The sequence below is a fragment of the Pectinophora gossypiella genome, chromosome 7 (assembly GCF_024362695.1).
Source record: "Pectinophora gossypiella chromosome 7, ilPecGoss1.1, whole genome shotgun sequence".
Taxonomy (NCBI): domain Eukaryota; kingdom Metazoa; phylum Arthropoda; class Insecta; order Lepidoptera; family Gelechiidae; genus Pectinophora; species Pectinophora gossypiella.
The window spans coordinates 16,600,851-16,627,812 of NC_065410.1; the positions used below are offsets into that span (position 1 = coordinate 16,600,851).

General features: G+C 38.7%; 1 protein-coding gene across 3 annotated transcripts in view; it reads right to left on the bottom strand.

Moving 5' to 3' along the window:
- Positions 1-234: 234 nt before the first annotated feature.
- The window catches only part of LOC126368418 (protein croquemort-like), a 35,275-nt gene continuing 8,547 nt past the window's right edge, over positions 235-26,962 (bottom strand). For all 3 annotated transcript variants that reach the window (XM_050012411.1, XM_050012410.1, XM_050012409.1), the window contains exons 5-11: positions 26,358-26,567; positions 8,056-8,264; positions 6,027-6,135; positions 5,173-5,333; positions 4,604-4,708; positions 3,393-3,540; positions 235-1,824 (exon numbers count right to left, since the gene is read on the bottom strand). In XM_050012411.1, coding sequence (XP_049868368.1) covers positions 1,717-1,824; positions 3,393-3,540; positions 4,604-4,708; positions 5,173-5,333; positions 6,027-6,135; positions 8,056-8,264; positions 26,358-26,567 — 1,050 coding nt within the window. In that variant the 3' untranslated portion in view covers positions 235-1,716. The remainder of the gene's footprint in view (positions 1,825-3,392; positions 3,541-4,603; positions 4,709-5,172; positions 5,334-6,026; positions 6,136-8,055; positions 8,265-26,357; positions 26,568-26,962) is intronic.

The following is a 26,962-nucleotide window of genomic DNA, read 5'->3' on the forward strand; positions in this document are numbered from 1 at the left end:
TTATAACATCTGTTTTAAAAAATACTAAAGAAAATACGTCATTACCTCCATAGCATTATCCCGTTTTCAGAGTCAGTTTACCTAACCTGAAGATTTGACAGGTCCGGTTTTTTACAGAAGCGACTGCCTGTCTGACTTTCCAACCCGCGAAGGGAAAACCAGCCCAATACAGGTAAGGTCACATATTTTCGAAATGCATTTCTAGAAGACAATCCGTATTTTTTTTTTTTCAATATACAGAGGTCAACAAGGATCTTGTGGCATCTCCATATATCAGGGTTGCCAGATTGGGTTGTTTTTCTCAATTTCGGAAAAAATATCTTGTTGGGGTTTTAGGGAAATATGTACGATGGGAAAAACATGGGGGATTATTTCCCGATGTTTTTTTTTTATTCTTTCAGCCAATTCAGGATCAGTTCTAAAAATGTCTGACGTGGTACTTGGCAACTTCGGGGATGTTTGTTTTATACGGCGGTATATTTTTTCTGTAATATAATCTTTTGTAGTTTTAGGAAATGGGGGAATTCGGGTCTGGCAACCCTGCCATATATTCTCCATTTATAACAACTGTCAAAAATGACGTTTTCATAGGACGTTGCGTTAGTTCATATTATGACAACGTGACTAAATCCTTGTTCCTCAATATTACAATAATGTGTTCTATAAAATGTCTTTTATTTATTTATTTTAAAACTTTTTGAAAGCAATTAGGTATTAAATGTTAAAAATATATTTACTTCGTTAAAAGTTTCCAAAAATCTGCCAGACCCTGTTAGTATTATTTTTTTATTTTAACTTTTTTTTTGACGTGACTTATTGTAGATTTGCCGCAGATGGCATTAACTACTTGGCCGGATAAATGGGGAGCGCTGAAGGCTCTCTCTCACCCGGTACAACGTTTATGACAACAGGCCTGTGGGTGCCCAGTTGGGTGAATTTTTATTTTATTTTAACATAACACAGCAACAGCTTGACGGGGTAGGCAGAAGCATATGTAGTACTGTAAGTTTTATAAATGTTTGTGTGCAATAAAGTATTTTTAATTTCATTTGATAGACCCACACTTCACCAACTAACTATATTTTACTTTACAGAATTCTTCTTTTCTATTGGGCATTCTATTAAATAAAATTAACGTTTTTGAAACACTAGACGCGTGTAAAATTGATATTTTCAATGTTGATGTGATGTCTATTTAATTAATTAAAGCTTGTATATATATCATCACACTTAGCATAATTATCATTAAGGTTGTTTCAAAAGTAAGTATACAGAAAGACGGAAATTGGTTCAATGTTTTTATACTTTCTTTTTGTATCTATCTTATTTTCTTAGCATGTAACAGGAAAGCGAATGTCATCTGTCTGTTAGATTTTTATTCTTCTATGATCATTTGTAACTCCCAAATGCCTCGCAGCGGAGCAGCGTGGTGGAGTATGCTCCATACCGCCTCCGGTTGATTGCATGTATATAAGCTATAATGTTACGTTATTCGGTAATCGCGCGTGAAACGTGATGTCTGGGGTAAAAACTATCCAATGCTCTCTATATAAAATTTAATCTAAATCGGTTCAGGGGAACGTGAAAAGGTAACAGACAGACAGTTACTTTCGCGTTCATATTCATGTGGATGTTTATTGGTTATCCACGTCGTTACTTTTGAAACAACTATGAATAAAGGCCCCTATGGTGTCGCTACCCCGTGGTCTTCCCACGTCAATGGCTAGAGTTGTCCTGCTCTAGTATTGGCGCGGTGTCAGGTGAATGCATCAGCTTCTTCACTAGTATCACTATACCTGTTACGAGCAGCGCTATGCCGATTGCCTGGAAAGAAATAATAGTGTGTTAAGTAAGACTATGTTAAGACTATGGGTTGTATTAATAAACTAATCTCAGCTTCGAGACTGCCCTCAAGATCATGTCAATGTGACAGTTCTTATTTATTTATTTATTGAGTACAACTACATCATATATATAAAACATTCACAAGTAATACAATTACTAAAATTAAGACTTATATATATGACAATTACAGTGTACATAGCATCTACAAATTAGTAATAAAATTAACACAGCAGTCTCTACTTATTTAAATATGAATAAAATATGAAAGTAAAGTAGAATAAAAAAAAAATGAACTTATGAATTTACTTATTACTTACTAAATAGTTTAGAATTTGGACTTAAGTATTTCAGGACATTTCTCACAAATCTTGAATGAGTGTCATGGAACACATCAAGGTTTTCAACGCGACCATTGGCGAAATTGTATTGGTTTAAAATTCTAGTCATCGGTGATTGCAAACCCAAGTTTGTTTTAGACGGAGGGGTGTAAAAGATGTTTTTAATTTTATATCGAGGATATTTATAGGGAAATATAAAAATAGGGACTTGAGCGTGATCTTGAAGGCAGTCTCATCTGAGGTAGTTTATTAATGGCCCCGATTCCGTGTATATGTCGTGGTATTCGACGCACAACTAAGGTGCGCTTGGTTCGGGCTCTGGTGTTTTCCATATTTATGTACGGTGCCGAAACTAGGAGCTTGAAGAGCCGCGATTGCAGTAAGATCGATGCTTTCGAAATGTGGTGTTGGCGTAGGTTGCTACGCATACCTTGGACTGCGATGCGTACGAATGAGTCCATATTAAAAGAGCTCAAGATCACGACGCGGCTCTCCTCGATATGCCGGAATCGTGCCCTAAGCTTCTTCAGACATATTATGCGGTCTCCGAAGCACAGTCTGGAGAAGCAGATCATCGTTGGGCAAACGGATGGCAAACGTGCGCGAGGATGAGCGCCTACGAGGTGGTCTGACATCGTGAAGACGGTGGGCGGCAGCATATAGAGGGCGGTCCACGCAGCATAAAGCCGTACCGAGTGGAAAACCATAACCTGTGGTCGCGATCCTCAGCAGTGAGGGAACGACGAAGAAGTGTATTGTATGCGCACTTTTGCTAATGTACTACACCAACCACAGACTCCAACCAACATGCATAAAAGAAATGCATCATATATGTGCATTGAATTATATAATAATCTTCCAAATGAATTGAAAATACTAACTGGAAACAAGTTCAAGAATAACTTAACGAAATGGCTTATGGACAAATGTTACTATATTTTGAACATAAAAATAATTAAGTAATTTTTTAATAATAAGTATATTTTCAATAATTTTCTTTCAATGTACCATTTCTTTATTTTTTTATGTATATTTGTACGCCTGCATGCAGGCCGAACACATCACAACATTGTTATTTGAATTATTTTACCACCTTTTTTGTATTCTAATCTAATCTAATCTAGCCTACAAGATCCCACTGCTGGGCAAAGGCCTCCTCGTATTTTTGTATTCTATGTCTAAATAAATTGATTTGATTTTGATACTAACAGTGAGCGCGTAGAGTCCGTAGGGCACCCCGTATCGCAGGTTGAGCGCGAAGCGAGCCAGCCGCGCGTACTCGGGCGTCACCAGCACCTCCTGCCGAAACCAGAACATGGGCACCAGCGTGTCCGCGTCCGGCAGCTGGTTGTTCACCCTGCGGGCAGAACATGTATTACAATACATTGTTTTAAGTTTCAAGTATAACGGCCTCGGTGGTCTAGTGGTTAGAGCGTCAGGCTCACGATCTGGAGGTCCGGGTTCGATTCCCGATGGGGACATTGTCGAAATCACTTTGTGAGACTGTCCTTTGTTTGGTAAGGACTTTTCAGGCTTGAATCACCAGATTGTCCGAAAAAGTAAGATGATTCCGTGCTTCGGAGGGTACGTTACGCCGTTGGTCCCGGCTATTAGCCGTAAAAACACCTCCACCAACCCGCAGTGGAGCAGCGTGGTGGAGTATGCTTCATACTCCTCGGGTTGATAGAGGGGAGGCCTGTGCCCAGCAGTGGGACGTATATAGGCTGTTTATTTGTTTTAAGTTTACGCGGTTATTATCATAATTAAAACACACAATAACAGGTTCTTACTGCGTTTAAATCAGGGATGAGACTCTCGATATTTCGACACTGTTGCAAGTGCCATGATCACGGGATGACATATCCCTATGTAGGGAGTCTCATATCCCTAATTTAAACGCGGTAAGAACCCGTTATTATGTGTTTTAATTATGTAGTAGAATATTTCAACTTCAAACATATCTTTATTCAGTCTTCTTCTACCGTGTGGTTTGTGAGGTGAATTACTATTGAGCCGCCAGAGGCCCCTGACATGGCTCATGTAACGACTACTTACCTCAGTAAGTAGTAACCGGGACCAACGGCTTAACGTGCCTTCCGAAGCACGGATCATCTTACTTTTTTGGACAATCTGTCAGGCTGTTTTACAAAAAATTCTAAATTTCCTTGCAAAGTAAATATAAAATTGGTCATGGGTAATTTATTTATTTCGAAATGGCAACACAGGGCGGAATGACGTCAGCTGGGCTAACCTTGAAATGTTAGCTGTCAGTTTTGAGAATACCTGGTCTTCTTATACCATGTAATCTATATTCTATGGCATGGATGTATGACGTACACGTTGATTCGAAATTGCGAGCGCGACGGACACTCGCGGTATTTTATTGTTATTTCATCATCATAGGTTGTAGCAATACTCACGTAAAGCCTGACACATGTCTGACTAGCAGGTTGATCTGCAGCTGCGCGGACACCGATAGAGGCATGCCCGTGAACATCTCCAGGGCGAGGCGGAAGTTGTGCTCGCTGAAATTTAAAAAATAAAATTTAAAAAATCCACAATAAGTCACGTCAAAAAAAGGCCTTTCCATCCTCTTTCTTCTATTCCGTGGTTTATATTATACTCACGTTTTGGAGGACGTAACATACGATCCCGACGACCCGATTACTCTAGCCATAGAGGCGGCCAATCAGCTCGCGACACCAAACACTTCAGGACCCCGATACCGACCCCGCCGGCATGGTCGACGATTTCTCTCATTCAGCGCATATCGCTATCGACCCACTAGGGTCGATTAATTCTTTCAAATATTTTTCCTCTCAGACGACGCCCTGAGCCGAGGTTCGCGCCCAACTGGGCACCGTCAGGCCTGTTGTCTTAAACGTTGTACCGAGTGAGAGCCTTCAGAGCTCCCCACTTGTCCGGCCAAGTAGTTAATGCCATCTGCGGCAAATCTACAATAAGTCACGTCAAAAAAAACTATACTCACGGCTTTGGATCAAGCCCCTGTATCTTGCTGGGGTAGTGCGGGTCTGCGCCGAGGAAGTGTGGGAGCGAGACGAACGCGGGCGCTCCGAAACGACACTCGGACACGTTGAGCGCGCCCGGAGGCAGGCAGTTCTCGTCGCGGACCTTGTCGCAATAACATGCCTGGAACGGGTTAACGACAACAAAATGGTCAAAAACAAAATTGACTGATAATTAAGGATTTTTTTTTCCTAGCTGGTTGGACGGCGCTGAACTTGGTAAGAACGAAACGTCGATTATATCAGTATTTCTTCGATGAACTGTTAAATAACTTATGTGTGTTATTTTGTTAAAACTGACTGAGCTGACGTTGGCAGGAAGACCGCCAAGCTAAAGTAGGACTAGGCTGGACACGTGTGCCGCATGCATCAGGAACGATGGGCAAAGATCATCACGCACTGGGTACCACAGAACGGAGACCGTAGACGTGGTAGACCCCGGAAACGAAGGCGCGATGATCTCGACGGTTATCGAAAAGACTGGATAGAGCTCGCACAGAACCGGGATACTCGGAAAGACATTGGGGAGGCCTTTGCCCAGCAGTGGGATCATACAGGCTAATAATAATAATAATATCACGTGGTTAAAGCACATAATAACGGGTTCTTACCGCGTTTAAATGGGGATATGAGACTCCCGAACCCGCGGTAAGAACCCGTTATTATGTGCTTTAATTATGATAATAACCGCGTAAGCTTAAAACAATGCATATCACGTGGTTTCCAGTAATCCAAAAAAATCGTAGATATTCAATAGTTCTTCACGGGTTCTAGTCCCGTTCGAGCTGCTTTTCGCCCTTGATGTTGTGGTACTTACCATATGCGGGTATCGATGTCCGTTGTCAAATATGGAGCTATTTGCCGCGTACTCCACCCCCTCGATGTTTTCCACAACCACTGAGCGGTTCTTGGCCAGTATCATGTACCTGTTAACATATAGTTCATAAATACAATACGCAATACTTCATTGCTTTATTGATCCATGCTTCAGCGGGCTTGAACCGTAAGCGCGCGACTATTTCTCGCCTCGACATACGTTACCCGTCATTCTCTCACTGTACTGCACAGAAAGAGACAGATGATCTCTGTCGCGGCGAGGAGTCGCGTGCTTACGGTATTAAGCTCGCAGAAGGCATATTAAACCGTAGGGCTAAACTACTTACTAATATAAGTACGAAGTCGTTACAAGAGCCATGTCAGAGACCTTTGGCGACTTAATAACAACCCTGACACCAGGCTTGATGAGGTTGGTAAATTTGGTAATCCACCTCACAACCCACACGATAGAAGAAGATTGCACAGAAGGAATACACATACAAGACAACGAAAAAAAGTACAAAAAGCAACCTTATTGTTAAGGTAGCTATCCCTTACAGACAACCTTTGGGTAATAATAACGTAGCGGGGTGGACAGTGACAACTAATAGTAATAAACAATATATGAAATAAGTACCATAAATACGTCAATTATATACCATAAATCAATTTATATCTCTCTTCACGTAGATAAAATTTAATACGAAACTTGAGAGCGGGACAAAAAACGTGCCGATAAGTAAAATTATTCTATATATTTATATTCAACAACAAATATAAAGATATGTATAAAAAAAAAAACAGACAATACACTGATGGTATATATAACTCATGTACAAGATACGGAAGCCCTAATATGATAAAAAAATTAAATACAGGTATTTTTGCATTGTCAATTTTAATTGCATTTTAACTTAATATATCTAATAATTAATCTTATTTTATCTAATCTATTTAATTTATCTATAATTTTTAATAACTTTATCCCTTACTTTGTATTAACGTTGAATTATGCTGGATTATTTTAAATCGTCTAAGATATAAATGTAGTTTGTAGTGATGATATTGCATTTATATTAGAAAGAAAGAACAATAATTTATTATTGAAGGACACCACACGGCATAAAGCACAATAACACAAAAACATAACATAAATGATGACGATGATGATGATGATGTCCTCCCAGACAGACGTATCCGTCGAAGGCGACAGCCTTAGCTAGTGTTAGCCTGGACTCTTGCATGGGCGCGAGCATGACTAGCAAAACCAAATTTGGTAACACAATGTCGCAATTTCTTTTTTCGCAATTTTGTTAATTTGATTACTTAAAAAGCCTATATATGTCTCACTGCTGAGCACAGGCCTCCCCTCAATCAACCGAAGCCCGGAGGGGTATGGAGCATACTCTACCACGCTGTCAAATAAAAAAGCACTAAAGAAAACTTAAAATTCAAAAATAACTTTATTCAGTACGTAACATAGTTATACTTTGAATCATCATTTTTACATAACGGACGTCTCGGCCATCTTAAACTACTGCAGCTTCTCACAACCTGTATAGCCGGGGAAAAGAAGCTACAAGAAAAGACATAGTCTACTAGGTACATGAACAAAACATACAACAAAAAGCAACTATCAAAACACATTAGTTTACTGTCATGATCGTTAATCATACGACACTTATTAACTGGTACAGTTGAAAAACAAAGAATAGTACTACGTAACATACATACGGTCACGAGTACTAATATGCATACATTTTGATACCATGTCACATTAACTTTTTTGACAAATTGACCAGTAAGTCTCATTAAATGTCAAATATGTTAGTGCGACAGGGTTCTAAAGTGGGTATATGATATTGCTCATGACTGTACACATACATAGAATAATAGAAAGGTACCTCTCCGCCCCGCACCAATGCGCCGAGCTAGATTTACCTCACCCCCTCTGGGTGACTGGGTTTTTAATCTATCCTATCCGTGCTTCGGAAGGGACTTTAAGCCGTTTGATGCTAGTGAACACTCACGTGCATATATCGGGCGCGAAGATGATCACCTCGGGCTGTCCGATCTCGGGCGCCCACAGCTCGCCGGTGGAGCCCTGCACGGTCCCGCAGTGGTCGCGGTACTGCGTGCGGTTCGAGTGCTGCCACTTCTCGATGTTGCCGAGCTGGCTGAAGTCTTCGGCCCCCGTGTTCATCAGGAACACGCCATCGAAGGTTATCGACTTGTTGCGCTGTGAAGAAAACATAACATAAACTCTTGGTGTAATCAGAGGTACGGTCACGGGCATTAATATGTATACACTTTGGTACCATATCACATTAACTTTTTTGACAAATTGAACTGTAAGTCTCACTAAATGTCAAATATGTTAGTGCGACAGAGTCCTAAAGTGGGTACATTATATTGCTCATGACTGTACATCCATCGCAAGATGAACTAAATACCCACACCTCACCGAGTTATACCAACGTGATAGGTGAGCCGTATCGCCGTCTATAATGGTCGAGCCAACTGTGTTAGTGAAAACTACACTTAAGATAAATTAATTATAAGGTTATGCATTGGCAAAATTTACGACGGTAATATTACACGACGTACTGTAAGTGTGTGAGTGAAGTTCATAGTAATAAGAAGATAAGTTGTACGGTCACGAGCATTAATATGATACACTTTGGTACCATGTCACATTAACTTTTTTGACAAATTGAACTGTAAGTCTCACTAAAAGTCAAATATGTTAGTGCGACAGAGTCCTAAAGTGGATACATCATATTGCTCATGACTGTACCCACATTTGATATTGAACGCTAACGACGTTTCGAAACAGATGATAATAGATAAGAAATCACTTTTGACGGAGCTTGTGTCGATTTCATTGACTGTTTATAGTAATTACATTTTTGACGAAGCCTGTGGTATATGCCTGTCTCTTTGTGTTTTTTTGTTTTAACCTAATTATTCATGATCACTGGTGGTGGAAACCACTGCCCTATTTTTCCCTAAAAAAGTAGCATGGAAGATGCAGCACAGACAAGAGCGTGGCTCTTAAATTGATGATGATGAAATCACTGGTGCACACAGGTATAAATTAAAATAAAATTAGGACATGTAAAGTAAAAATTCTTTATTTGCGTTGTAACACTATAGTAAAAGTACAATAATAAGATACAGCATGTTCACGGTAGTACTACAGGCATACCATCGGACGGCCGACTACGGCCCTCATTCGCACTAGGATCTAACCTGTATTGCGGAAGCAGAAGCGCGACAGGCTACCAATACGTATTCCCGTATGTAACGCGACAAGGCATAATATCTCACTATGTTACTAGATTTGCAAACATATTCCCAACTAGATAAATTCTGTTTATTTGGGAATATGGATATAATGATTTATATTGTAATGGATTACAGCATGCAAATTAACATTAAATATAATTAAATGAAAGCCACTTGCGTGTGCGTGTGTGTTTGTGAGTTTGTGTGTTGAGTGTGTTGGTGAGTCCCGCAAAAGGTGTTTAGTGTGGAAAGAGCAAATGTGTGAACATTATGTCTGCATGGACGTGGGGCCATTGAAATATAAAAAAAACCGTTATCTTAACCCAGTGACGACATTTTTAATGAAAACTAATTTCCGTGAGTTCCTACTACTACGTAATAATTATCCGTATGTCTATACGATGATGTCGAGTACGAAATATTATTAAAGTTACACAAGTACATGCGAACATCAGACCAGTTTACACAGACCTCTCACACTACTGTTTTTTTTCTACATGCATACCGTTAAACGGAACGCAATTGATCAACTAGACACACTCTACAGTGGTGCTAATTCCTGTAAATACCATCTAATTTTATTTTAAGTTATATCTGTCATTTTCTTGTCCGCCGAAAAGGAAAGGGACGGGTAATCGACAAGCATAAAATTTATGGAACACACGTCAATTTTAAGCACAAATCTAAACCAACCGTCTAAAAATTTTACATCCGTCAATAACCCGACACAGTTAAGTAGACAGCACGTCAAACGGATTGCATACGAGCGACGTACCTTTTGATTCGCCCGGGTTATTCATTCATTTACTCATTCTTCCTAAAATTAAGAGCTGTGAATCATCCGTCCCTTTCCTTTTCGACGGATATGAAAATGACGGATATAACTTAAAATAAAATTAGGCGGTGTCTGCAAGAATCGGGGCCAGTGTGTACCTGTAATTGGGGCACATATACAAAAACTAATTTAAGACTTGCATTTTATAATTTTACAATATGTGTACTGTTGGTATACCTATCTAAATAAATAAATAACACTACTTTAGCCGAACCAATGGTGTGGATTCGAACACCAACTTCATTTTAATTAACCGACTCTTATGATACAGGTTCTTACCTAGTATAGGAGGCAGGTTATTTTATTGTTATACATACCAACATGTTTTTCTGTTTTTTTTTTTGCTAAAAGTTTGAATGTATGTTTTGAGTCAATAAATATTTTTATTTTTTATTCTTTTAATTTAATTCGTGTCTCACCCAGGGTCTACATAATACCAGCGTCGTTTGAGTGAGGGAGCATACTCCACCACGCTGCTCCACTGTGGATTGTTTTTTTGGTAAAAAAAAATAATTTTAATTTGTTAACAAAAAATAATAAATTCAAGAAATTAAATGTTTATTTAGCATATTTTAAACATCATAGAAATATTTACTATTATCGTAACTTAATTTCTGGATGTAAAAACTTTATGGCGGGATTTAAAAAAAAACTTCACTAGTGCGGTAATGTTACATTACAGCACAGGTGTTTTGTATGTATCTAATCGCGGTGCAATAAGAACTATGTTACAAGCAAAAGTGTTGAAAAAAATATAACTACCTAACCGCCCACACCAAATATCTAAGTTTCGTCAGGTGTCTATGGAAAGTAGTCTGCTAGGGAAAGCGGCGTGTGCGCATCGGCTATAATGGAATCCGCCGTCGCCGTAACACATCCACGTAACACTGCGCGTATTACAGACTATTATTCGGCATCTAATCAGGCATATACTGACATACATATATGCTATTTGGCATAACCAAAATAAAGTTATGAGGCTGCATGCTCAGCTATAGCTAAGCATTTATAGCTGACATTTGTAAAGCTGCAATCCTTTCGGCTACTTATAATAATAATTCGATGAGGGAAAATCGATATAGGTGGCTTGTACAGTTTTAATGTGATAATGGTGCTAATTCCTGCAAATACCATCTAATTTTATTTTAAGTTATATCTGTCATTTTCTTATCCGCCGAAAAGGAAAGGGACGGGTAATTGACAAGCATAAAATTTATGGAACACACGTCAATTTTAAGCACAAATCTAAACCAACCGTCTAAAAATTTTACATCAGTCAAAAACCTGACACATTCATTTACTCATTCTTCCTAAAATTAAGAGCTGTGAATCATCCGTCCCTTTCCTTTTCGACGGATATGAAAATGACGGATATAACTTACAATAAAATTAGGCGGTGTTTGCAGGAATCGGGGCCAATTACCTATTTTCTTATTACTCGGGTATATAATTATTCAAAAATACAATGTAATAACAGAAGCATATATAAAAATAATTGTTGCTTGATATTTAGACCACATTATGTACCTGATGACCAAACCGATAACCGATGACCAAATTGGAGATACATACATACATACATACATAAACTCACGCCCGTAATCCCTAATGGGGTGGACAGAGCCACAAGTAATCAAAGACAACTTGCAGCAACTGTTGATACGATGTCGTAAGCTGGATATGATGAACTTTATGGTGATAAGGGATCAGCCTATCGCCCATAACATTAGTCCATCATGTTAGAGGACACAATCCCTCTGTCGGTTTTTACGACATGCCCGGGAAGACAAGCAGCTGAACGTGTTCTATGTTTTTTATTTGCTCCCAGAACAGCATAGAAGCAAATTGGAGATGTCCTTAGAAAAGGTTCAATACGATCTACTCTGAACCGGCGTGCGTGTATGAAGCTATTGATGAATGTGGAGGAAGCAAGAGAAGTGTGTCAGGATCGAAGCAAATGGAATTATATAGTCTCTGCTTACCCCGGTGGGAAATAGGCGTGAGTTTATGTATATATGTATGTATGTATTATGTACCTATACAATTATGTTGCTACCTATATTGCTTCTCTTCATTTTGATCAGAATAATAATGGGTGGAAGATGTGATTGTGCCTCGGTGTAATAAAAAGGGTCATCATTATACCAAAAAACAAAGATAAAAGATGCATGTTTGTTATCCATGAAATTAGAAGGTTAACAAAAAACATTATTGGCTATTGGCTGCAAGTTGTCTTTGATTACTTGTGGCTCTGCCCACCCCATTAGGGATTACGGGCGTGAGTTTATGTATGTATGTATGTAGAAGGTTAAACGAGAAACAATCTGTTCATCGCCATCTATATTATTTTTGAGGAATATAGCCTGCAAAGTCCTTCATTACCACTAAAGAATGTGTAATTATGTATTTTTTGCCGAATAAATATATTTCTCAGGAGATGTCTGCTTGACACCATATCAGCACCAAAGACATTCATATTTTATATTGTCACTAAAAATAACTACTTTTGTTTTTCATACTTTTAAAATAAATTACTTTTCTGAATTTTTAATATTGACTCACAGTATAATTTACTTTGTATTTAAATGTCGTTCTTTTAAGTTTTTTTTTCATGTGTTTGCATCAAGAATTTTCATTTATATAATGCTCAAAAATAATTAAATTGATACGTACGGTCACGAGTACTAATATGTATACATATAGTGTATAGTATTAATATACACTTTGCAACCATGTCACATTAACTTTTTTGACATTTTAAACCGTAAGCCTCATTAAATGTCAAATATGATAGTGCGACAGGGTTCTAAAGTAGGTACATGGTATTGCCCATGCATGACTGTACGGTCACGAGCATTAATATGTATACACTTTGGTACCATGTCACATTAACTTTTTTGACAAATTGAACTGTAAGTCTCACTAAATGTCAAATATGTTAGTACGACAGAGTCCTAAAGTGGGTATATTATATTGCTCATGACTGTACGTAGTAAGTAGGTATGTGACAACCTGCAAGGGCACATCAACATAAAATAGAACCTACCTAAAGGGAAATTCTTCAAAAAAATTATTTAATTATCTGCAAAATCATTGTGCACAATATACCTGTATGTATAAGGTAACGTTATGTTTTACCTTATAGTTTTCCTGATAGATCTTCTAGATGCCTAACTACGAGCTATTATTCAAATTCACATATTTCTTCATTGCATAAAAAGAAATATATTAAACAGATAAAATAGAAACTTTGTAAAAATAGGTGAACGCATGTTGATAACCTGGGATCCAATATTAGACGGTCAAATTACTGAAATTGTATTAATTAGGTTTTAAGTACATCTAGTGCCCTGTGCCGAGGTAGCTAACTACCCAAGATTCCGAAGAGGGTGACAAACAAGAGTATAATTAGGTCGTTTTACTCAATTAGGCAGTTTCCTAGGTCGAACATAAATTATGAAATTCTGATTACTAAATAAAAACAGGCATAGAAACAGGAGGAGCTCGGTGGCGCGGCGGTAAACGCGCTCGGTCTGCGATTGTTGAAGTTAAGCAACTTTCGCAAAGGCCGGTCTTAAGATGGGTGACCATAAAAAAAAAAGTTTTCATCTCGAGCTCCTCCGTGCTTCGGAAGGCACGTTAAGCCGTTGGTCCCGGCTGCATTAGCAGTCGTTAATAACCACCAATCCGCACTGGGCCCGCGTGGTGGTTTAAGGCCCGATCTCCCTATCCATCCATAGGCTGGTGATGATGAAATAAAAACAGATCCAAAGATGAGCTGAATCATCTCCCCCAGTATTCGGTACGGTTTCACTAACATCCTGTATAATTAAACTTTACGGAATTGACATAAAGCTAATCTAGCGACAGCTAAACCACGATATATTTTATATCATTTTGACATTATGCAACGGTGTTTTCCATAACTTTCACTTTAACAACTAATAACAACGACGTTCTAGTATGGTAACCATACAAGTTGACATTATGCGGATACCTCATTGAGAAATTAGAATCATTTATTCAACGTAATTATCATGGATAAACTTGTTAAAGGTCAATATAACATATTTAAATTTACGTCATTTCGCAAGGTGTTATGGCTGAGGAGAAGAAATGACAAGAAACTGCAACAGCAACACATCTTTTAAATCAATGAGGGTACATTACAAGTTATTTAATAACTAGAGGAACACATTCAACACCAGACAGTTTTATCATTAGAATGACAATAGGACAAAAATATAATACAGGCTATTGCGAAAGAGCCTATCTGTCCATACAGGGTGTTAGTGACATCGTAACGAATACTGATGGGGATAATGCAGACTATGATTCTGATTTGATATCAAGTGGAATTTTCCGTCTCAAAATTACTGTTTTTTTTTTTCGATTCTATACTGAAAAATGAGTTGAATCAACCCTCTCAGTATTAGTTACGATGTCACTTACACTCCATACAGATACATACAACCTTGAAAGTCCTTCATTCACGGTACATACAACTAGCGAAGGTGTTTGTCTACCTTTTGAAACAAGTTCATAAAACGTTTTTCTATAATAGATCTAGAAAAAAAAGATAAATAAAAACGTTATAAACTTGACCAAAAGACGTCATAACAAAATTACACAACGACTCTCCCTCCCAGCTAGAGTGCAATCGCGCACCGTTTCAATGTCAATGCGCAGACGCACTCGTTCGGATGCAATTTGTCTCAATTTCGCTGGCCGGTAGAAGCCATTATGGATAAACTGCACGTAGATGCAGTTAGGGGATTTTACTGTACTGTAATATTATTTCTTGTGTATGTTTTAAAATGTTGTGTTCTTGTGTTCTAAGTTAGTTATTTTTATTTTCATAGGTATATAACTTTTGTTTATAATGTCTACTTGGACACTTTACCACCGAAACAAAAGTCCCGGGTTCGATTCCCAGTCGTTCATTTAAGATACATACATACATACATAAACTCACGCCTATTTCCCACCGGGGTAAGCAGAGACTATAGAATTCCATTTGCTTCGATCCTGACACACTTCTCTTGCTTCCTCCACATTCATCAATCGCTTCATACACGCACGCCGGTTCAGAGTAGATCGTATTGAACCTTTTCTAAGGACATCTCCAATTTGGTCATCATAAGTCCTTCTCGGTCTTCCTCTGCCAGCCCTACCATCAACTTTCGCTTTATATACCGCTTTTGCAATCCTATTATCCTTCATCCGCTCTACGTGTCCAAACCAACCTAACATTCCCTTCTCAATCCTAGTCACTATATCGTCTTTTACACCACATCTCTGTCTTATCACACTGTTTCTCACTCTATCACTCAACTTCACACCGCAGATGCTACGCAAAGACCTCATTTCTACGGCATTGATCCTACTTTCATGCTTCTTCTGCCATACCCAACATTCACTACCGTACTTCAGCGTAGGGACAAGCACTGCATTGTGAACAGCCATCCTCGCATCTTGCGAGATACATTGGCTACTAACAACTGCGTGCATTGCCCCATTCACTGAATTACCCAATCTCACTCTCCTTTCTATATCTTCATCACATTTACCATCCCTTGTAAACATAGTACCCAAATACACAAATTCATTCACTTGTTCTACCATTTCATTCCCAATCATAATTCTACACTCAGACACATTTTCTTCTCTTTCCATCACCAAAACTTTCGTCTTATTAACATTCACTCTCATACCCTTCTTTTGTAATTCATCTACCATTAGAGATACCATGTACTGAAGATCCTCCGCCGATGATGCTACAAGAACTTGATCATCAGCATACAGGAGGCACTTCAGAAGCAACTCCCCCATTCTTACCCCACTCACAGATTCTTTCAATTCATTCAGACAACTATCCATGAATAAATTAAACAGCCATGGTGACGCCACGCATCCCTGCCTGACACCAACAGAGATGTCGAACCAGGAAGACAGAGCGCCATTAACTCTGACACACGCACTAGAACCCTTATACAAAGACTTCAGTGCGCGTATCAGGTTGCCGTCCAACCCATACTCGGATAGTACACACCACAGTTCATCTCTCACCACTCTATCATAGGCCTTCTCTAAATCTATAAAGGCACAGAATACCTTCTGATGAACTGCCAGTTGTTTTTCGGCGATGCATCGAAGAGAGAAGACCTGATCCATGCATCCCATACCTCTTCTAAATCCCGCTTGTACGTTCCAAATTTTCTCCTCTGTTTCTTTCATCACACGTTCAATCAGTACTTTCGCATACAGTTTACCAACGACACTGAGAAGGCTAATGCCACGGTAGTTCTTGCACTCTTGCTGTGAACCCTTGCCCTTAAACAACGGCACAATAACCGCCCTACACCAATCACTTGGCACAAGACCGGACGCCCAGCATTTATTGAAGAGCAAGTACAGCATGCTCACCACCGTGCCCCCGCCGTATTTCAGCATCTCCGGTGAAATCCTATCATATCCTGCAGCCTTTCCAACCTTCATACTTTTTAAACCTTTCATGATTTCTTCCACACTAATGACACTTTCATTCGCATTTCTGCCATTTACACACGTCGGTACCCTATCGTTCTCTCCTCTATTGCTCATCTCACCTTCGAGTAAACTCTGAAAGTAACGCTTCCAACATTCCAATACCTGATTTTCGTCCTGTAACAAACTTCCACTTTCATCCCTAATCGTCTCAAATTTCATACTATCCGACGCCCCACGGGCCTTTCTTACTTGTTTCCAGAACAACTTCACATTATTGTGAAAATTCCTCGTGAAACTCCTGTTGTACTTCTCTTTCATTTCCTTCTTCTTCCGTTCTACACATTCCTTTACTTTTCGTTTAGCACTGTCATACTCCTTTTTCATACGCTCTCTCTCGTTTTTCATACTCGCCCTACTTAGGTTTTGCCTTGATTTGAGGGCTATGCAATCCAACCACACTTTCCTTTTCTTATCCACTAGCGCTTTCACCTCATCGTCCCACCAATTATCCGGCCTTCCACCCTTCTTTCTTTTACTAGTTCCACATACTTCCACAGCCACCTCATTCATATCTTCCTTAAACATTCTCCACAGATCTTCTAAAGTCATATCTTTCGCATCATCATCTATCGCTTTAGCCCATTTATTATCCAGCCTTTCATTATAATTACTTATTACATAATCATCTTGCAAATTCTCAACTTTTATACGTTCAAGTTCAGTTCTGGACACTCGCGGGCGATGTCGCCAACGCTGGAACAGACCCCTAAACCGGGTTACCACTAAGTAGTGATCTGTGCTCACACCAGATCCACGGTATGCTCTCGTGTCCACAACCTTACTACGCAATCTTTCGTCTACTATCACAAAATCTATTATACTTCTCTGTTCATTCCTCTGTCTTGTATACAAGTGAATCTTCTTGTGTCTGAACATAGTGTTAGTCACAAGAAGATTTCTCTCTAAACATACATCTAACAAACATAATCCATTTTCATTCACTCTGACATCACCATACTGTCCCAAAACTTTCTCAAATCCATCACGACTCACACCTACCCAACCATTAAAATCTCCTAGTAGAATTAGCTTTTCATTCATCTCACAATCACCCAATGTATCTTTCACACTCTGCCAGAAATTCTCTTTTTCACTTTGGGGTCTTGAAGTATCCGGGGCATAAACACACAAAACAAATAATCGTAATAGCCCCACTTTCAGTCGCACCCAAAGAAGTCTGGGACTCACACATTCATATCCTTTCATACAGCGGCTTATCTGAGCTGACATAATAATGCCTATTCCTTGACTGGCCCGCTCAACACCACCAGTCGGCACTCCTGACCATAAAGCCGTCTTGTCGCCATGGCTAGTCATGCCGGTGTCTCTTCTTTTAGTCTCACTCACACACAATAAGTCCAACTTTCTTCTATCCATCATATCACATATTTCTTCCATTTTATCTGACATACCTCCACAAACATTCAGCGTCGCAAAACGGCTCTCCACAGCCCGCTGTTCGCGTCTGCTGGGGAATAGGCGTGACAAGTTGCGAACTGTGTCGCCGCCACCGGGTACGTCAATTTTAGGTCCCATTTTGTTCCCACGAGCAGCTAGGGAAATATCTTGTCCACTCCAGCAGAGCCCCGCGTGCTGGAGTAAGGCATTATTTACATCCTGGAGTCGCCCAGTTCCAGGCCGGCGCGGCACGCTAGAGACTAGGCTCGCTCCTAGCCATGCAGCCCTCGGCGCGGCATACCTTGGCTTAGCGGAAGAAGGAAATTAGGAAAAATAGGGTGTGACGGGAAAGTTTGGGAGTAAGGGAAGGAAATTAGGGATTTCTAGGATACTATTAATACGGAAGGAGCATGGAATGTACTAATAGTAGCTCGAGGGTCCGGGAGCGCATACCCGTATCCACCTGAGAGATCGCCGGACAGGCAACAGCGCAGGTTGGATCCTCTGAACCAATTCATTTAAGATACATATCTATATTGACTCGGAATTTGATATTTTTGATAGTGCGGATGGACCTTTATTTTGAGGCACATTTGCTCAACGTCAGCACAGAGCGCAATAGGGTAAAGTCTGAAGTTTAATAAAAGCAGAAATAAATCAGACTGTATTTTTGGTTCCGAATATAAAACTTGGTATTTCGTCCCGAAACCCCAAAAAAGTATTTATTCAAAAAAAAAATAACCTGGCTTTAGTTTGGTGGTCAAGATACACTACCAAACAGACAGTCGAAAAAAAAACAACATTAGCATATAATGACAATACGTAGTTTATGGACATTTTGAATAACCGGCTGAGGTAATTTCCATGTCCAATTTTGAGTAATTCCCCAAATATTTATTGAATGAATCAGGTGATAGACCAAACTATATTCATGTTCATGTGACCTCACAAAATAAGTACCTACAGTGCTTCTATTTTCGTAATATCCCTTGGAAAAGACGGCAATGATCATTTCTGAATATAAATGAATGCTTTACATTTGTGTATTTATTACTACAACCTACTACAACAATACAGTACTTAAGCTCATAATCAGAATTTGAATTCGGAACTTAAGTACTCGTTGTTTTGAACGAACAAACAACAATAAAAATACTAAGTTCTAAATTCAAATTCTAATACACAATAAATCTAACAATTGGGTCGTGTATTAGGTTCAAGATAAATTATGAAATTCTGATTACTAAATAGACACATCTAAAACCAACGAAAAACAATTTTTTTTTATGTAACTTATTTATGAATGTTAATCAAGAAAAACGTAATAAGAACGACATTTTATCACGTTTTTCTATGACGCCACAGTGTGTTTTTTCATACAAATTCCATAATAATTTCGTGTTTTGACGTTTAGTAAAAAGTAAATGATGTGACTAGTTGGAAACTAGCCTATTGATGAACACGGAAATAAGCATTGGTTTTTGTATTCGGAAATGCGATGACTGCTGAGGGACATGAACAAAATAGAAACATTATAGTCGATTTAACAGAAAACTTCTAATCTGGATTGTTCAGCAGCTTATTTTCCCGTAAAAAACTGACAGAAGAATTGGGACCCGGGTTTCTGGGTAGGCAATGACTCCACATAACACGTAATATAAGCTCACGACTATATCCTAATGGGGTAGTAAGAAGTACGGTCACGAGTACTAATATGTATACACTTTGAAACCATGTCACATTAAATTTTTTGACAAATTAAACCGCAAATCTCATTAAATGTCAAATATAATAGTGCGACAGGGTTCTAAAGTGGGTACATGATATTGCTCATGACTGTACACCCATCGATGAACTAATTACTCACATCTCACCTAGCTTTCTGTCAGTAGAACGTGGTAGGTCAAGTTCCTTTATCTATATTTTCGTTTTAGACCTCCACGTTTTGGCAGCCTTGTATACGTAAATAATGACAGTGGTCATAAAGACAATATACTGAATACTCGTAGAATCCAAGCAATAAAAAGTTCTAGTCAAAAAGAAACGACCGATATATTGGTAATATCATTCATTAAGACATAAAACAGAGCCAAAATGATCAAACGACGGGCGTGGCGTGATCATTCATAAAACAACCGTAAAACAAAGGGAGTAAATTGCCAAGTCGAATAACTACTGGTACAACCTCTAGTTAGTTTATGACGAAATGTGCTAACAGAATTCTCAAGTATATAGACAGAAAGGATGTTTTTGTGGAAATATTTGTATGACAAATACATTAAGTACCTACGACATTTATCATCATTATGGTCAATTGCAATATTTTTTTTTTTTGTTGGACAGAAAAAGTTACAAATGAGGAAGTGCTAGTAAGAGTAAGGGAAAAGAGACAAATACTGATAATTATTGAGGACAGAAGAGGCAAGATGACTGGACACCTAATAAGTCACGACGAATTTATTAAAAATATCATAGAAGGAAAGCTAGAAGGAAAGAGAGGAAGGGGAAGACCAAGAAGAGCTTACATGGAACAGATTAAAGAAAAGGTTAACGTCGTGTCTTATAGGGAAGTCAAGGAATTGGCCTTTGATAGACTGGAATGGAAAACACCCAAATGCTACACCGACAAGAGCGTGGCTCTTAAATTGATGATGATGCACATGATTTAAATAAATGTAAATAGTTTCTATAGGATAGGGCCTAGGATGTAATATAATAAAAAGCGACTCAACTACAAGCGACCAAATTCATAACGACTTTGCATTTCTTTTAGCAATAAATATAGATAGGTAATCAATAATTCAAACTCATAAACAACTGTAATAACTCCTAGTAAAGAACAAAACTCCTAGTAAACTTCTTTCTTTCTTTCTTTCTAGTAACGCTTTTTCTTGATTTACAGTCAATGGAGTCACATAGAATAACATCTAATAATAGTAGGAACTCTATAGTCCCGAGATGTGGAAATGCTTCATACAGGGTGTTAGTGACATCGTAACTAATACTGAGGGGAATGATTCAGACCACGATTCTAAGTTAATAACGAGTGCAATTTTCCGTCGCAAAATTCACGATGTTTTGTTTTTTTTTTTTTTAATATTTTCATTCTATCTTTTTGCGATAGAAAACTCCACTTGATAATTAACTGAGAATCGCAGGGGATTATTCAGACTAAGATTCTGAGTTAATACCAAGTGGAATTTCCTGTGGGAAAATTCATGGAAATTTAGTGTTTTTTTTTTTAAACTATTTTGCGACGGAACATTCCACTTGATATGAACTCAGAATCATGGTCTGAATCGTCACTCAAAGTTATCGTTACGATGACACTAACAATATAATAAATATTATATAAAAATGCTCATGTCAGAGTGCTCGATGTGGTTTGGGTACTTAGTTCATCTTGCGATGGACACTCTGACTACCCCAATTGGGGATAGTCAATCAATCAAATCAAACCATTTATTGCATCAGTCATAGGTAGGTAGTCCTTAGTTTATGTTATGTGACCTTTGTCCACAAATAACAACCTCCGTGGTCTAGTGGATAGAGCGTTAGGCTCACGATTTGGAGGTCCGGGTTCGATTCCCGATGGGGACATTGTCGAAATCACTTTGTGAGACTGTCCTTTGTTTGGTAAGGACTTTTCAGGCTTGAATCACCTGATTGTCCGAAAAAGTAAGATGATTCCGTGCTTCGGAGGGCACGTTAAGCCGTTGGTCCCGGCTATTAGCCGTAAAAACACCTCCACCAACCCGCAGTGGAGCAGCGTGGTGGAGTATGCTCCATACCCCCTCCGGTTGATTGAGGGGAGGCCTGTGCCCAGCAGTGGGAAGTATATAGGCAGTTTATGTATGACCTTTGTCCGGCCAAGTAGTTAATGCCACGCCAGTAGTCATGAAAAAAAGGAAAAATAAAAAAAAATGTTATGTGACCTTGAGTCATAATTGTTACTCAATGAACAAATCTTTCAGCAATACCACTTCGTCACGGCTCTTGCAAAATTTCATGAAACTTGAATGTTGGAAGACTATTCACCTTAGATCCTGTGTTAGGACATAACTTGACTTACTTCGCGATATGCAATTAAGTGTAAATGTACTTTGTATTTTATGAGCGATTCCAACATCCATTATGTGTAGATAGGGATGGGAGGGAAAGTTATAGCTGAGCACTGGTCAGTGGCAGCAGTTCTTTACCACCAATTTATTAATCTCATCGATAACAGACATATGCATCGTTTATCTTTGTACATACATACATACATACATAAACTCACGCCTATTTCCCACCGGGGTAAGCAGAGACTATAGAATTCCATTTGCTTCGATTTTTTTGCTTTTTTATCTTTGTATTTGGGTATAAATGATGACCCTCGTTATTACACCCAGGCACAAAACATCTTCCACCCATTATTATTCTGATCAAAATAATAAGAAACAATATAGGTAGCAACGAATATCAAGCAATAATTATTTTTATGCATGCCTCTGCATTAAATTAGATTTTTGAATAATTACACGTTAAGCCGTTGGTCCCGGCTATTAGCCGTAAAAACACTGTAGTATGCTCCATACCCCCTCCGGTTGATTGAGGGGAAGCCTGTGCCCAGCAGTGGGACGTATATAGGCTGTTTATGTATGTATGTTTGAATAATTATTTATTTTATTTTATTTTTATTTATTTTTACAGTTTTACATTCAGCCATTATATACGCGAGCAATGAGAAAATAGATAATTATCACGATAAATCTATATAGCGCCATCTATATTTGAAAGAGCATATCCTAAAAAGTCCCTCATTGAATGTACTGACATGAATTTTACGTTGTACTTAGTCTTCTTCTCTCGTGTAGGTTGTGAGGTGGATTACCAACCTCATCAACCCTGGTCAGGGTTACTATTGAGCCGCCAAAGGCACCTGACATGGCTCATGTAACGATTACTCACATCAGTAAGTAGTAACCAGGACCAACGGCTTAACGTGCCTTCCGAAGCACGTATCATCTTACTTTCGGACAATCAGGTGATCAGCCTGTAATGTCCTAACCAAACTGATTACTTGATTAAACGTAACAAACAAACGAAATAGCATACAGTATTATACACCCAATCTTCGCCGGCTATGTTTTAGGTCCCAATCCGAATAGGTACGGGACGGACCTATTCAAAATTCAAATTCAAATAATTTCTTTTCAGGCCATAATAACGTCCATAGCAAAAATAAATAATAATAAACAATAAATAAGTATAAAAATTATTACAAAATAAAACGTACAAATACATAAAAATTATAAACTAGAAATTAAAATCAAAATTCAAGATTAAAATTAACATTACAATCAAAAATAAAATCAAAATTAAAATCATAATAAAAAAAAACAAAACAAAATAATAAAAAATAAACTAGATAGGAGAAATGAAAAACCACCACCCATCCATTAACCGGGCACACATCCGGGAAACCACGACTAAACTTATACGTAATTAAAGTTTATTTATACTCTTTAAAAGTACAAAGGCCACTTACGTCTCTTCTGATTGTCGAGAAGTATTGAACTTTGGTGTTATGTGTCATAATATCTTAAGTGTGCATAATTACATTATGTTTGTTAGTCATCGCTGTGGATATTTTACAAAGATAAGAACAAAATATATACCAAGAATGATGCGTGGCGAATAATGACCGATAAAGATGAGTGGTACAACGTTAGTTAATATAGTTATGTTGCAACTGATTACTATACACTTCAACTTAAATCATCTGGGAAATAGACCTACAGCAGGGTACACAACCCGGTCAAATTCAATACTTTTTACGAAACATCAAAACCTTTTGCGATGGATAATTCGACTTGATATCAACTCAATCATGGTCTGAATCATCCCTCAAAGTTTTCGTTATGATGTCACTAACACCCTGCATATACCCAGCTCACGTAGAACATTAAAACTTGTCATTTGCAAGATGAGACAGGTGTATACCGCACGCGAATTGAAGGCGACCGATTCAAAAATAAGTCCGATTGAAACACTTGACAGTATTAAAGAAATTCTATTAGGCCGATTGATCGGTCGACCAATCAGACGAACAGGAAAAACCCGAACAGTGTTATTTAAATCCTGTAACAGAGCAGTTGTAAGGATTCTGAAACCACGCAGTTGTTTAACACTACAAAGAAAATCTGTTCTTGTCTTTTCCTTTGTATTTAAAAAATATATGTTCTACTAGCTTTCCACCCGCGACTTCGTCCGCGTGGACTTCGGTTATCCCGCGCCCCACGCTTTTTCCATCACATTTTTAAATACCAAAATAAAACAAAATATTTACAAAACAGACTTAACTAGGTACACGGCAAACGGCGGTCTTATTGCTTAGAACGATTTCTTCCAGACAATCATAAGGCCATTTTCATGCCCTTATCCCCAAGGGGATATATCCGGGATAAAAACTATATTATGTTCTTATATCATCATCACCAGCCCATTCTTCTTCTTTGCGAGTGGACGGCGATCGAAGCTTTTACCAGCCCATTAACAACCCCACTACTGGGGCACGGGCCTTCCCTATGGATGGATAGGAAGATCGGGCCTTAAACCACCACACGGGCCCAGTGCGGATTGGTTGTTATTAACGACTGCTAATGCAGCCGGGACCAACGGCTTAACGTGCCTTCCGAAGCACGGAGAAGCTCGAGATGAAAACTTATTTTTTTTGTGGTCACCCATCCTATGACCGGCCTTTGCGAAAGTTGCTTAACTTCAACAATCGCAGACCGAGCGCGTTTACCGCTGCGCCACCGAGCTCCTCATGTTTTCAGGTGTAAGATGTTCTTATATATTTTGTTATATATCAACCAAGACTGGTTCACCCTGGTCGCAAGCTAACTTCACCGGGTTAGATTGCTCATACCGGGTGGCCGTAAACACATTTTTTATTTTAATGGGGCTGAGGGGTGCCACATTGAGGTCTCGCGCCACCTAAATATTTTGCTAGGGCCGCCACTGATGCTATGTACAGTCATGAGCAATATAATGTACCCACTTTAGGACTCTGTCGCACTAACATAATGTTACATTTAGTGAGACTTACAGTTCAATTTGTCAAAAAAGTTTATGTGACATGGTACTAAAGTGTATACATATTAATGCTCGTGGCCGTATGTGTTAAGTGAATCTCTTTTAAATAACTATAGTTGGATTAAACAATTATTTAAATTACTAAAAATTATTAATTCGTGTTATCTATATGTAGTAATCGTCTAGACAGATAGGAGAAGGTACGTTACAGATAACAAGTATTAAACTAATCATCATCATGTCGTCCATAATACACATGTATGTAATATATACGTCTGATATAAATGGGTATATGTATGTATGTATTTATATTTATATATTTCTATTTTATTTTTATTTATTTATTTTACTTTTATTTGTTTTTTTTTTTATTTATAGTATTTATTATTTTAAACTAGATGTTGCACTGTCCCGCACCAAATTGTAATAATGTTTCCTATCCACTGGTTGCCTGGAAGAAATTGCTGCTTAGCAATAAGGCCGCCAGATTGTACTGTATCTATCTTCATCTGTGTGAATTTGTTTTGTATGTTGTGTGCAATAAAGTATATTTGATTTGATTTGATTTGATGTACTTATCAAACTAAAATAATTTGTAACGTGCACAATTTCATCTAGGACGTATTTCTTTAATTTATAAATGATTTTTAGTATTATATTAACATTAACATTGGGTGCTTCATGACGGGTATAGGCGTCGTGGTAGACCTCGAAAGATGGCGCGACGACTTGGACGCTTGCCGGAGTACGCACAGGACCGCGAAAAATGGAAAGAGAGGGGAGACCTTTGCCCAGCAGTGGGATCTTATAGGCTAGATTAGATTAGATTAACATTAAAGTAAGCGATGACAAGGTCGTCTAATAAGTCACCGTTTTCTCCAACGTTTTTAGGGATCCGTACAAAAGTCTGTATACTTTTTTATTGTTTGCGCCTTCGTAGCTTTAAATAAACGGTTATTTTTTTTTTTTACAATGTAAAAGACTTATATAAATAAAATAAATGTATGCGTAGATCCCTGCCACGCTGGCGTTTACCAGGTCGCAGACAGCCTATCTCCGTGTAGAGAATTAGATAAAATTGCAGTGGCCACCCATGACTGCAGAGATTGCCAGACACAATAGTTAAACAATGAGGCTTGGGTTTTTGGGGTGAACATAAGGAAGAAAAAATAAGCGTCTCACCTCATAGAACCAGCCGAACTTGTCGTAGGGTATGACGATGGGCAGGTTGGGGAAGTGGCTGGCGATGTTGAGCACGGGGTCCTCTATGCCGTCGAACAGCCACGAAGACACGTTGGCCGTCAGGAAGAGGGTCTCGTGGATGGCTCGCAGGAACGCGTTCACTGTGATCTTCGTGAACTCGCCTTGGTGACGGAGGGTGTACGCCACCGTCTGTTGAAGATAAATAGAAACATGGTTCATGGGCAGCCTCCGTGGTACAGTAGTTGAGCGTTGGACTCACGATTTGGAGATCTTGGGTTCGAATCCCGCTGGGGGCATATCCCTGATTGTCCGAAAGTAAGATGATCCGTGCATCCGAAGGTATGTTAAGCCGTTGGTCCCGGTTAGTTCAGCTCAGTTTTCAGCATACCTGGTTTTCTTATACCATAGTTATTATCTCGTGTGGGTTGTGAGGGAAACAACCAGAGTATGTTCAATTCAAATTCAAATTCAAAAATATCTTTATTCAGTAGGTAACATAGTTATACTTTGAATCGTCAATTTTACATAACGAACGTCTTATCCGCCTAAAACTACTACAGATTCTCACAACCTGTATAGCCGGG